This window comes from Columba livia, chromosome 16 (assembly GCF_036013475.1).
Source record: "Columba livia isolate bColLiv1 breed racing homer chromosome 16, bColLiv1.pat.W.v2, whole genome shotgun sequence".
In the NCBI taxonomy this organism is placed as follows: domain Eukaryota; kingdom Metazoa; phylum Chordata; class Aves; order Columbiformes; family Columbidae; genus Columba; species Columba livia.
In genome coordinates, this window is record NC_088617.1 from 4,771,866 (window position 1) to 4,784,519 (window position 12,654).

General features: G+C 42.1%; 1 protein-coding gene across 2 annotated transcripts in view; it reads right to left on the bottom strand.

The window, feature by feature from the left end:
- Positions 1-12,654, bottom strand: part of STK4 (serine/threonine kinase 4) — a 42,765-nt gene that overhangs the window by 19,807 nt on the left and 10,304 nt on the right. For both annotated transcript variants that reach the window (XM_065031957.1, XM_065031958.1), the window contains 2 exons: positions 12,349-12,535; positions 560-717 (listed from right to left, as the gene is read on the bottom strand). In XM_065031957.1, coding sequence (XP_064888029.1) covers positions 560-717; positions 12,349-12,535 — 345 coding nt within the window. The remainder of the gene's footprint in view (positions 1-559; positions 718-12,348; positions 12,536-12,654) is intronic.

Below are 12,654 nucleotides of genomic sequence, written 5' to 3' on the forward strand. Positions count from 1 at the left end.
AAAAACAATTTAATCATAACGTTTATGAATAATAGATCTTGCTGTGGAGTTCTGAAAAGTTCCTGAAAATTCTGAGCATGTGAAGTTTAGTGAGGAAGACTGAAATTGAGGATTTGAAAGAGAAATGAAGCCAAGCTGTGTGTTTATATAACAAAACAAAATCCAGTGCCAAACTGTGAGTGAAACAAGGGAAATTCGATGGTTCCAACACTATACATTCAGGATTTGCATTTTCCAACTGCCATCTGGAATTCTGCTTTTTTATTTTAAATGCATCATGGGGCAAAAAAGCAAGATCGCCCGCACCTTCACGTCCTCAGGCTTTTTTGTTCTTCCGCTTGTTTTTAAACACGGAAAGTATACAGATAATGACAGGTTATGATTACTCAGAAATACCTAAAGAAAATGAGTTTTTCAAAATGTCTCATCCAAATGCATTAGCAATTAGAATCTCCTCAAGTTTCCATTAGTCTGTCAAAACAAGAAATAATCTTATAGCAGCTCTGACTAAAACTCTTAAAGATTGTCACATTGATTGAATTTCAAAGTATAGACTTACAAATTCGTAGTCTCCATCCTGTGGTACTTTCCAATCAGATGAATTTTTTGTCTGGCCAGACACATTCTTCCCAAAACTATTGATTTGATTCTCCTTCTCCTTCTGCTCAAAATACTCAAGGAATGACGGTTTGGCCGGCTGCATCGTTTCATCCCTCCCTGGAAATATTCAAAATAAAATTTTTAAAAAAGATTGATTTGGAAAAGATATTTTTTGTCGTACAGCTTTACATCATGCCCAAAAGTGATTTTATGTTTTTAGCACACACTATATCACATAGTACTGATAAAGAACAGATTTTCCCAGCAGCTTTTCAAATATAAAACAGCCTGTGCAGTGAGCAAACTGGAGAGGGGAAGCTTAAAGCCAGCACAGGCGTGATTCCAATGCTGGAGGCCCCGGCCTCCAGGCCTGCGATCCGTGCGGATCCATCAGAGCTCCCGGCCGGGAACCGAGCTCGTGCGCTGAACAGCGGAACTAAACTGCTGCCAACCAGAGAGGTCGGGGCTTTCCATCCCAGCCGCGTCACACGCACGGCAAAACACACCAAGTTCCAAAACTAAACAGCGTTGTTTTACAAGCAGAACCCATCTTTATATTTATGAATGGAACGGGACAAAAGTGAGGCTTTCAAAGACCGTACAAATATCACATAACTTACCTTGGGTAGAAGTAGCCAAGTTCTACATTTTTTTGTGTGTAGAAAGGATTAGTTTGCAAAGCTTTTTTTTTTTCTTTTCATAAACAGTCAGTGAGTAAGTTTTCAAGTTTACTACTCTAGTAGTTTGTAAGTTAATCCCCCTGAACACATTTTCTCTAGTGGTTTACTCGAATAAGTCAAATATATAGATTAACCATCCAATTCTACACTGCAGATAAGAAACTTCTGGTAATAAGAAATGGGCAAGGGTACAAAGAGAGACAGAGGAGTCAGAATAATCCCCTAAACATGAGTACATTGATTTTTTGAGAGCAGGTCTCATAAGCCTCCCGAGCACCATTCTCAATAACAAAGAGCTCACCCATACTGATGGGAGAAGGATAGATACGGCCAAAGGCACAAAGCTTGAGCACAACTAGATTTGCATTAATCTCATTTTCTAAATTATTCTTTAGAACGAGCATCAGTTAAATGAAAAGCAAGAACACCACTGATCAGTTAAGAGCAACAAGCTAGAAAAATGACATTCTCATAGGGCGCCCAGGTATGTTGGTGGGATCAGGGATATAAACACTCATCCCCTCCTCCTTCAGCTATCGTGCCACCCAAATAAATCCCTGCTCATGTAATTTAACTACCACTACATACAAATAAATCTGGCAGCCCATTCAGCAAACAGCTTTCCACCATGGAAGGCACCTAAAGAACACTCACAGCTCAATGCCATTGTGCTGCTCTTTATGATAAAATGCTTCACAAAAACCTGTGAGCGTAATGGAAGTAAGCGTTCTAATGATACCTAGTGAAGTGGTTTTGTCCTGATAAAACACAGTTCTCTAAACACTGAAGTAGCTTAAACACATGTTTTGAAGCAATGCAGAAAGCATCATTCTCAGCAAGCAGGATTAGCACTAGAGTTAACAGAAAATGGCATCAGAACAGCCTAATTCTGGACTGTGGAAATCAGTTCACTATTGAATGCCATACATTTGAAATAAATATAATCTGTCAGGCAGGCAATCAGCCAAAGCTTTAGAGCTCCAGACAAGCACACAGGGGATGGAGCCACCCTTGGAGGGGTCTGTGGGGTCTGTGTCACGCAGAGACTCACCTACAAGGGTCTGCACAGGAGCCAGGCCGTCACGGGACAGTCCTCACTGAGGACATTCCGCAGTGCTTTCCTCTTGAAAAAATATTAGCTGCTCTGGTCACCCATTAAGATTTAATCACCAGATATTAATCATGCACATAAAACTGCCATCCAGTGATCCAGAACTTCCCTGGCAGACTCTGCCTGATCCTCAGACAAGTGTATGAATTCCTTGGTCAGCTCTTTGTCTACAGACACGTTAAATGCAGAACCAATTTCTGCAAAGCATGAGAAATCTTGGCAGGATATTTGGGTTGCGATATTGAGAGAAGTGTGGTTCTACACAGCCTGAAATGTCACGATGCGTTGTTCTGCCTCTCCAGGGGCAGCTAAAAGCTCAAGCACGAACTCAAGTGTTTATACTTTTGCACTATGACAACTGGGGCAAAGACAAATGATTCCACCCCTGGCAGCAGCTCCCTTTTATTAAAAAACAAACCCAAAAACCTCTCATCGTACAGAATTAGATCAAGAAAGGCACCTTCAGACAGGCTCCGTGAAGGTCAGTCAGGAAACACGTCTGCGAACGGAGAACAGACTTGCTGTTGGGAATAATTACTGAAATACAATAGCAATCCAATTACTCCTAAATGATAAAACATTTATTTCGAATGAAGTAAAAACAGCCCTTGTATCCTGCTGCAGTCCCGCCTGTTTGAAGCAGGAGCTAAGCTGTGCTGGTCAATCGTGGCAATGTTAACACCAACAAAGTCATAACTACCTAGGCTAATCTATAGCCAGCTTGCTGACAGCCAGCCCAGCTCTCAGTAATTCAGACTTCCTAGGGCAAAAATAGAAGAAAATCTAAATCAAGCTTGTACTGTGTGGTTTGAAAACAATCATTTGCAGCACAGGAGACTTTGAAAGCAAGCGTTTCACTCCACTGACATTGGATTATTCAGTTCTTTTCTGCTTATTTATTTTTTTTAAAAAGACTGTTTGCTTATACCAGAGCTTAATTCAGAGTGTCACTTCAAGCAGTCATGCTCATTTCCCCTCCAATTTTACTTTCCTAAGAACTGCAATGTTTGTAAGCAACTAGTTACAACTAGGGGACAGCAACCTGTTGTAGCAACACTGTATTATCAAATGGCATATCCAAACTGAAGGGTTTTTTTAAATAAAACCTCTGTTTTCATGCAGAAATGAAATGGAAAAGGAAGCATACGAAGTAGTGGTGGGGGCTGATAATCCTGAAGAGGATTTGCTCTCCCCTGCAAAAGGATGAGAGGAACGGTCTGAACTACAGCAAGGGCAACTTGGCTGAAGAGAAGGAAGAAAGTTTTCACAACAGGGATGGTTGTGCAAGGGAGCAGGGCTGGAGCCACTGTGCAAGGCCCTGAGCAACGGGCTCTGACCTTGCACTTGGTCCCAGCCACCCACAGGACCAGCCCAGCCCTCCCGCCCACCAAACCCGGCCCTGTGCCAACCCGGCCCCTCACAGCCGCTGCCGCACGCCGCCCCCCCGCCCGCACCTCGGCCGCCCCCCCGCCCGCACCCCTTAGCCACCAATTGTAGTGCATTTCTCCACACCAACACGCAACACTGCATCTTCACTTAATATGTTTGAGGTTTTGTTTGTTTTGGTTTTTAACTGATTAAAATAGGGATGGCTAACCAGCAAACAAAGAATGGAAAAAAGATTATAGAATCACAGAATCATTTTGGTTGGAAGAGACCCTTAGGATCATCTAGTCCAACCATACCCTAACTCCAGCACTACCCCATGTCTCTCAGAACCTCATCTACGCATCTTTCAAACCCCTCCAGGGCTGGTGACTCCAGCACTGCGCTGGGCAGCCTGTTCCTATGCCTGACAGCCCCTTCTGGGAAGAAATTGTTCCCAATATCCAATCTGAACCTCCCCAGGCGCAACTTGAGGCCGTTTCCTCTCATCCTATCACTTGCTACTTGGGAGAAGAGACCAACACCCTCCACGCTACAACCTCCTCAGATAACATAAAAGGAAAAATATCTGGAATACAGATCTAAGATGTCTGAAATTTTGGTTGCTGCTGTGATCTCAGGAGGGGCACATATGCAGCAAGACGGACAGAAACGCTCCTGGAGACAGAAAGACATTACACCAAATCAATTATAATCAATTAGCATCTCAGTACAACTGGATTTCATTTCGTCAATCTTGGCATTTAACAACAGTGTCATCTTCCCAAAGATGACCTGTTACTAATGCAACATAAGAATCACACCCCCGTATCTTTAAGATTTGGTAACAGGCAGCTGAAGACAAAAATCGATCACTGCTATTTGCAGAAGCAGATGCTGCTGAAAGATGACACTGCACTAAACGTGTCTGTGCCAAAAAGCATTTAACTTCCCAGTTTTATAGGGTTAGACTAAAATATGAACAGTTGACAGAAAGTGAGATCACAAGCATGGCAGAGAAGAGCCATCTATGAGAAGGTCACCCTGCGGTGACAAGAAAGGCTTCACCATGCATTTATTTCGGAACCTAAGGAGTTGCTTATGAGGATGTGCCATGAGAGCTCCCTGGAGACATTAACGGTCTATCATTTAGATATGCAGTCATCTTTTTAGGAGCTGTATTAATTACACAAATGGAACATGAGAGCTGTGCTGGAGCCGGTCCAGCTGACTGCAGGTTTGGGCTGGCTGTGTGGGGCCGGGAGCAGAAACCCCTGCAGAAAACTCACCGCTGCTGCCTGGTGTGAAGTCACGTTTAGAAAAGTGTATGAACATCAGTATTGTTGTGTGAGCAGGAGCTCAGAACAGCCCTGCAGAGATAAGCAAAGAGCATTCCGGTGAACTCTGAAGAAAGCAGAGCTCTCGCTGCCTTAGATGTAACACCAGAAAGGATCCACTGGGACAAGCAGCACGGCCTCCGCTGTCATATACAGGATTATACAGCCCCTTCACACAGGGATCAAGACCTATCATAAAGCAATTGCTTTGCTTCACCCTTGCTGTTCTCCTGGAGTAATAAGCCCTCCCATTTCCAGTCTGAAGTTCACGTGTACATGCACTTGCTCTTTGGCACTCAAACCATTATCCTCTACAGTCTTCACCTTCCCTCCCTCCCTCCCCTTTTTAAATTTCTTTTTAAAGACTTCTAATATCCAATGTCATCTTTCATTTGGGTGGTCTAAATAAGCACAGATCTCTCTCTGACTTCTCAGGAACAGGCTCAGTCCCCAGCAGCCTTAGCAAGTTTCTGTCTGCTTTGGATTGAATTATGTAACTTTAAGGCTTAAAATGCACAAGCATTAAGGTTGCACAAAACAGCGCCTGATGATGATGATGTGCAAGCAACACTTCATTAATATTCGATTTCAAATGGAATTGCAGTTTTATTTGCTTCAGGCTATTTCTTACAGATCTCAGATGAACTTTAGCAGCTGGACAACATAATTTGTACAGTAGGAACAGGACCGAGTCATTTTATGCGGCAGAGCAGAGAGATGCCAATTTATTCAACCAAAGCAAAAAGTGCTCCATCATTACTGATTTCACCCCATGGCAACACAAGCTGCGATTTCCTCACATTAAAGGCAGACCACATAACACTTTATATCTATTGAAGATGATGAGGACAAGCCTTTCCATAATCACGGCCTATCTTAAACTAAATCAAAGCAGAACATACCTGACAGGTTCTGCTGTTAAGAAGGAGCTCCTAAATGACCATAAAAATCAATACTAGGTATCCTAATTAATATCTTTTAATTCATAAAAGACAAAGGGATTGAAGGAAAATGTACCAATGCTCATCCAATACGTAACTGAGGACTCTGAAAGAGGAGGAATCCTCATAGTAATGAAAACTGTTTAGGACTGTTACCTCCTTCTGGATCTCTTTTAGATAAAACTCAGAAGAGATTAGAAATATATAGCAGCTTTCTTCCTCCATGACAAATTTTCAATAAATAACTTACAGAAAACAACATGACAATGAACACTAATGAACATTTTTTTTTTCCTGAAGCTTAAAAATCTGCTGGTAAAAGTAAATACAGTTTGAAACTTCTGCAATTAAGAGTTTATAGAGTTCTCCTCGTTCCTGCTCAGGAGGAAACCTTTCTCTAGGGATTATTTTGATCCGGTAGGAAGTGAGTTTATTCTTAGAAGAAACGGGCAAGTTACAGTTTGCCTGTACGTGCAAATATACACATGTGTATGGGACAGAGATACAATTACAAAGTGATTTACTACTACTCTGTTTCTTGTCTAAGTCTCCTGAAACATATTGTTCCTGTATGAGTCCATCAGTCCTGCTTCCCCTCTTCCCCAAGACAACGCTTCTGCCCAGAATAAAAACCAAAATGTCTCTACTTTCTATCCCCCACCATCACAAATGCAGGGCTGCTTAATAGTAAAGTGTTAGAAACAGCAAAAACAGCTGTGTTAAAACACATACATCTCTTTTTCCAGTGTGTCTCTGAAAATGTAGATTTTATTCACTTTGTCTTAGCGTTAAAGCTTTGTCAAATATTCAGGACAACCAAAGGCATCCAGCTTAAGACCCCAGACTTCAATGTTCTTCATGCTTCGGGCTGCACAGAAGCACCATTTCAATTGCTGACAGGAGTCCAGCACCACTATTCAAACAGAAGAAACAAAACCCACAGCAAAAACCCCACAACAAAGTGACAGCGTATACAACTGCTCCCATCGCTCGAAAACACCGTCTGCACAGACACACAACTTGATGTTCTTAAACAAAACGTGCTGGCCACTGTTTATGTCAAGTTTGCCAGCAAGGCTGCTATTAAGATAAAAGTTGAAGAGTAACAGAGCTGGAAGACTTATCGGTGAAGATTTGTGTTCTCCACACCTTAAGAGCGGCAGTAAAACGCTTCTGACAGTTCAAGAAGAATTTAATCAATGCAGGTGTTTATACAAACAGTGTGTCGTTTAAATGCATAACACAAGGAGTGTTTTACGGTCCAATTATGCCTAAATGGACCAATTAATTCTAAACACAAAACTGTACCACTGGACATTAATAACACTGAGTAGTTGGAAGCCACTATGAAGAGCTATTATCTATGGAGAAAAACAGCCAATATCTCTGACATACACGTGATGTAGATCCGGACAAAATAGGGAGCTCTCTCTAGGGCACCTGCATCAGCTGTTTGGATAACACGCATCTGCACGTTTTTGGACAGTTACTGGTATTAAACCGCCTATAGCTACCTCAGCTACAGACCAGCACTACTTTATTCAGTTGTAATATTAATGGAATCAAACAAACCATCTGCCACCCGTATTCATTCTGCTGTTTGTGTCGCAGCTTTTACAATTATTGCTTCACATGAAATATTACAGGTTAATTAGCGAAGACAAAAAGTTTCCCAAGTCTTGGCAGTAACGCTTCTCTGGTTTAGGTTTAAGTGTCACCCACTGGGTGTCTCACAAAGCCACCAAGACTAATAAGCTTATTCTGAATCATTTTTCTAATAGGAAATTGCCAAGTTTGCATCTCAGCTCTTTTAATTTGCTAATGAAACCAAATCTCCCTTCAAATGGAGAAATATCTTCTTAAAATAAAAAAAAAAAATATCTTCTGGGGGTCCTGGTGGACAACAGGGTGACCATGAGCCAGCACTGTGCCCTTGTGGCCAGGAAGGCCAATGGCATCCTGGGGTGTATTAGAAGGGGGGTGGCTAGTAGATCGAGAGAGGTTCTCCTTCCCCTCTACTCCGCCCTGGTGAAACCCCATCTGGAATATTGTGTCCAGTTCTGGGCCCCTCAGTTCCAGAAGGACAGGGAACTGCTGGAGAGGGTCCAGCGTAGGGCAACGAAGATGATTAAGGGAGTGGAGCACCTCCCTTATGAAGAAAGGCTGAGGGAGCTGGGGCTCTTTAGTTTGGAGAAGAGGAGACTAAGGGGGGACCTCATTAATGTTTATAAATATATAAAGGGTGAGTGCCATGAGGATGGAGCCAGGCTCTTCTCGGTGGCCAACAATGATAGGACAAGGGGTAATGGGATCAATCTGGAACACAAGAGGTTCCACTTAAATTTGAGAAGAAACTTCTTCTCAGTGAGGGTGACAGACACTGGAACAGGCTGCCCAGGGGGGTTGTGGAGTCTCCTTCTCTGGAGACATTCAAAACCCGCCTGGACATGTTCCTGTGCGACCTCACCTGGGCGTTCCTGCTCCATGGGGGGATTGGACTAGATGATCTTTTGAGGTCCCTTCCAATCCCAAACATACTGTGATACTGTGTGATACTGTGAAAAGGACACAATCATGCTTAGCACAACAAAACCCAAACCACTCCAGCTTCACAAGAACTGAGCCTAGAATGTTTTATTGTAAACATTCACAAACTATTAAGAATTTTCGCCTACACATGACACTATCAAGGCAGAGGCAACAGCGCTCATCTCGACCCAGACAGCCCAACTCACACCACTCCTGGCCGGTCTGTGCTCTCCACCGTCCTTTTATTTGGTGCTTAAACAAGCAAGAGGCACTTTAACATAGAAAACAGGACAGATTAGAGTACTAGACAAACTCAATCCTATTTCACTTGGGTCTGATCGTACTGCAGAGTCCAAGGAAGGCAACATGTTCATCCGCTTTACTGTAAAATTACGTCCCGCTCCTTAAATCCAAGATACAAATTCATGCCAAACTTCCACTATCTAAAGACCTACAGCAAATAACACACAAAAAAAGGGTAAAATATGCTGCACTATTTACCAGCACCCCATAGAAAAAATTAAAAAACCACATCATTTCAGACATATTTACAGTTCAAGAGCTATCCCAGCGCTCAAGCACAATGGAAATGTCTGTTGTAACAAATGATTGTTCATCTACAGTTCTTCAGCTGCTTCCACAGTTTTCCTGGAATAGTTTCACTACAATCCGTAAGTAATCTGTTAGCAATGGATTTATAAGTAAAATGTGTCGCGGCACAATTTAGTACCTGTGGTTTCAGGCAATCACTTGAGTGCTTTCAAAATGCGTAACACAATGTCATAGTGACATTTTTAATGCTGCCTGAATATATATATTATGTTCAGTATATTATTACTGAATATATATTGAGTGCCTAGAAAAATGCCAAGCAAATGAAAGAATTTAAGGAAACAGAATTATAGCTCAAATGACTACAAAGTAAAACCTCCCCTCCAATGTAAAATACTGGAACTTAAGAATGCTTTTCTTCTGAGCCTGAAAAGTCATTAACTGATTTATGCAAGAAGCGTTTTCAAGGCTATTGGAAGTTGTTTACTAGAGATGTCAAAGATAATCCTGTCTAAAGTGTCATATTTCAAGGCCCTATAAACAATTTTTACATTAAAAATAAATAACCAAACCAAAAACTGGTGAAGAGATGGATTTATTTCCCTAAATTAGGAGGAACACAAGCTCAGGAGCCTGTAGTTAAAAAGCCCAAGACACCCAGGGAGGCTAAATTCTCCTACTAATGCCATGCAAGAAAAAAAACGGAACTTTTTTATTGACTTAAACCAGCTTTTATTGTGACTCATAACACAAGCTGCCAAATGAAATATAGACTTCTTTAAAAACATGAATCAATGAAGCTTCTTCAACTCAGCGGTTTCAATCAAGATTATTACATTTATATTTGAGATTACAAAAAGAACGCGCTCCAGAGAGTTCTGCAGCAGGCTGATGAGCTTTATAGTTAAAATCAATTTAGCTCAACGTTAAGAGAACAAGACTATGGAAATGGTAAGCTGAAAAATGGAGCTATAGGCAACTCACAGGAAAGGCAAGTTGCTCAAAGATGCTGCCTCATATTGTGCCTGAGAAACAAACACAGAACTGCTCTGTGCAGCTGCAAGAACGTCAGCGTTGTGCTACACGGGAAAGAGAATAAGGTGTTAAAAAAAGATAAGTTTTAGCCTGGTACAATTATTTTCATCAGGTTTCTTGGCATTAAAGCTATTAAAACACAGCGTACCATGCAGCAGAGTGAGCGCTGGGGGCAGCTGGGTGGTACTGGATGCTGCTGAATGGAAGCCCTCCATGTGAAAGCAATTCCAGCCTCAAGCAGCGCTCGCACCCAGGATCTCCAAACGATTCCTCGGGGCTGCGGAGCCGCTCGGGCACTCCTGATGCACACTCAGCTTTGACCACTGTCACACGGCAGCGGTTGAAGAACAGAGTGGTTTTAAGAAGTCTGAAGTCTAAGGGGGGATAAATAAAAACTCGACTTTCTAGCCAGAGATCTAGAGGTCTTGGAGCTTGTTCTGGAGCTCCCTCTTGAGGTTACACATTACACTATGTTAACGACATCACAATATCCTCATAACTTACTCTATTCAAAAAAAGAGTATGTCCTTGCAAAAGAGACACTACCAAAGGCATCTCCTCAAGCCTCTGCACATTACTTCATAGAGAGCATTAGATGCTTTTGAGTTGCAAGTGCTGCCACTTGCAAGTGCTGCCACTTGCATGTAATATAAAAGATGGTGAGCAGATAAGCACGTTAACACAGGAAGATAAACTGAAGAGACGCGTTATTGCACACCTTTGGTAGCCAGAGCATCACAGCCAGCACAACCTCTGTTACTGTGAATCATGAAATGGAACAGTACACACGGATGATGAGAAACTAACGGTGTTGCCTATTTGTAAAGCAACAGCAACTTCACATGGTTTATTTAAGCTGTTAACATTCCCCACTCTTTGGGCAACCTTTTATGCTTCTCAAAGCGTCCACTGTCTCCTTGCTGGAGTTACCTTGCTCCACAAAACCCCACAGCGTTACGCCATCATCTCTGATGCCACAAGCCACTACCTGGGCTGACACCTCTGATTTTTAATGTCCTGAATCCATTCAGAAAATTCCTTTAAAAGGTTTTGCTGAAATGCCACTCTGGTCTGTTAGAAGAAAACAGTATCTTCCCACAAGCTCTGCAGAGCGCCACATGGAAGAAAACTTGCAAAACAGAAATTCCTCAGCATTTTTTTTTACTTCTCCCACAATAGCTGAAGGTAAAAATTCAGATGGCCAAGGAAGGCTCTGGAAGTAGCGCAAGGGCCAAAAGAACAAGGCTTGCCTAGGACAGTCACACTTCAGTAATGCTGAGCCCCCAGCTCAGCACTTTCCTCAGTCAAACACCCACACTGTCCAACTGAGTCCCCTGTGACCGCCCCATCCATGGAACGGATTTCTGTGAGAACACATAATTGAGAAAGGATTATTCTCTTCCAGCCAGACTTTTCCAAGGAGGCTCTCCCTCCGCCTCTTTGATCAAAAGAACTTTTTTAACCCTTTTCCAGGTCAAGCTGTGAGCTCTTCCACAGCCTATCACGGATCAAAGTCACATCATCTTAAATCTTACATCCTATGGTAAGTCTTGCAGTTTTAGCAAGCTTTTCTATTTTAGGGCAGAATAGATTTCAACTTGAAGGTCTCAGAAAAGCTACGCACAGTTTATTCAGTTGTCGTTACCAATTAAAGCAACACTAAAGAAACACACAAATCTAGAGAGATGCGAGCTCCTCTCACTGCATGCCTTTGTGTTTTTGAAATGTGCAAAATATTTGTAATTTCAAAAATTAAGCCCTTAATTTGATGCCTCAGTTCTGAAACAGAATGCCAGGTTATAGTCAGATCACTCTCTAAAACAACACAAATATTTTTATTTACCCTATGCTAGAGCCTTCACCTAATATTCCATGAAAAAGACGAAACAGACAAAAAAGAAACAACTAAAAAAACCCATACTAGGTAGAACCAGATCTTATTTGATCAACACAGAAGCTCGTGGAAATTGTGCACAACTCACCACCGGTCCCAAGTGCAACACTGAAAAGAACGGCTTGAAACTTGTACCTAGAAAGGGTCTGTCTACTGCCAGAAACCATTGACCTAAGAGTTTTAGCTCCCTACGACAAAAAGACATCACAATAGGATACCAAAAATATCAAAGCAGCCTGGGAATACATATCATAGACCACATTGGGTGCAAAGTAATATTCTGAAGTTAAAGGTGTTTACTTACTTTTCATGGTGCCCTCCTCCTCTTCCTCTTCTGTGTTGATGACCATTGTACCCAGCTGGGATTCCAAGGTGCCATCGTGTTCTATCATCGTGTTGGCTCCATCACTCATCGTGTTGACAGCTCTTATGGTACCAGTTTCATCTCCGCTCGCCCTCACCATGGTGCCTGAATCGCTTTCATCTTCTTCCTGTACAAGGGTGCCATAAATACATTTTTACTGATGCTGGTGAAGTCACGTGAGGAATGTCTGTATTCAAGGACACTCGCAAGCCTTACTAATTCTGAGATTTTTTTTTTACAAATACA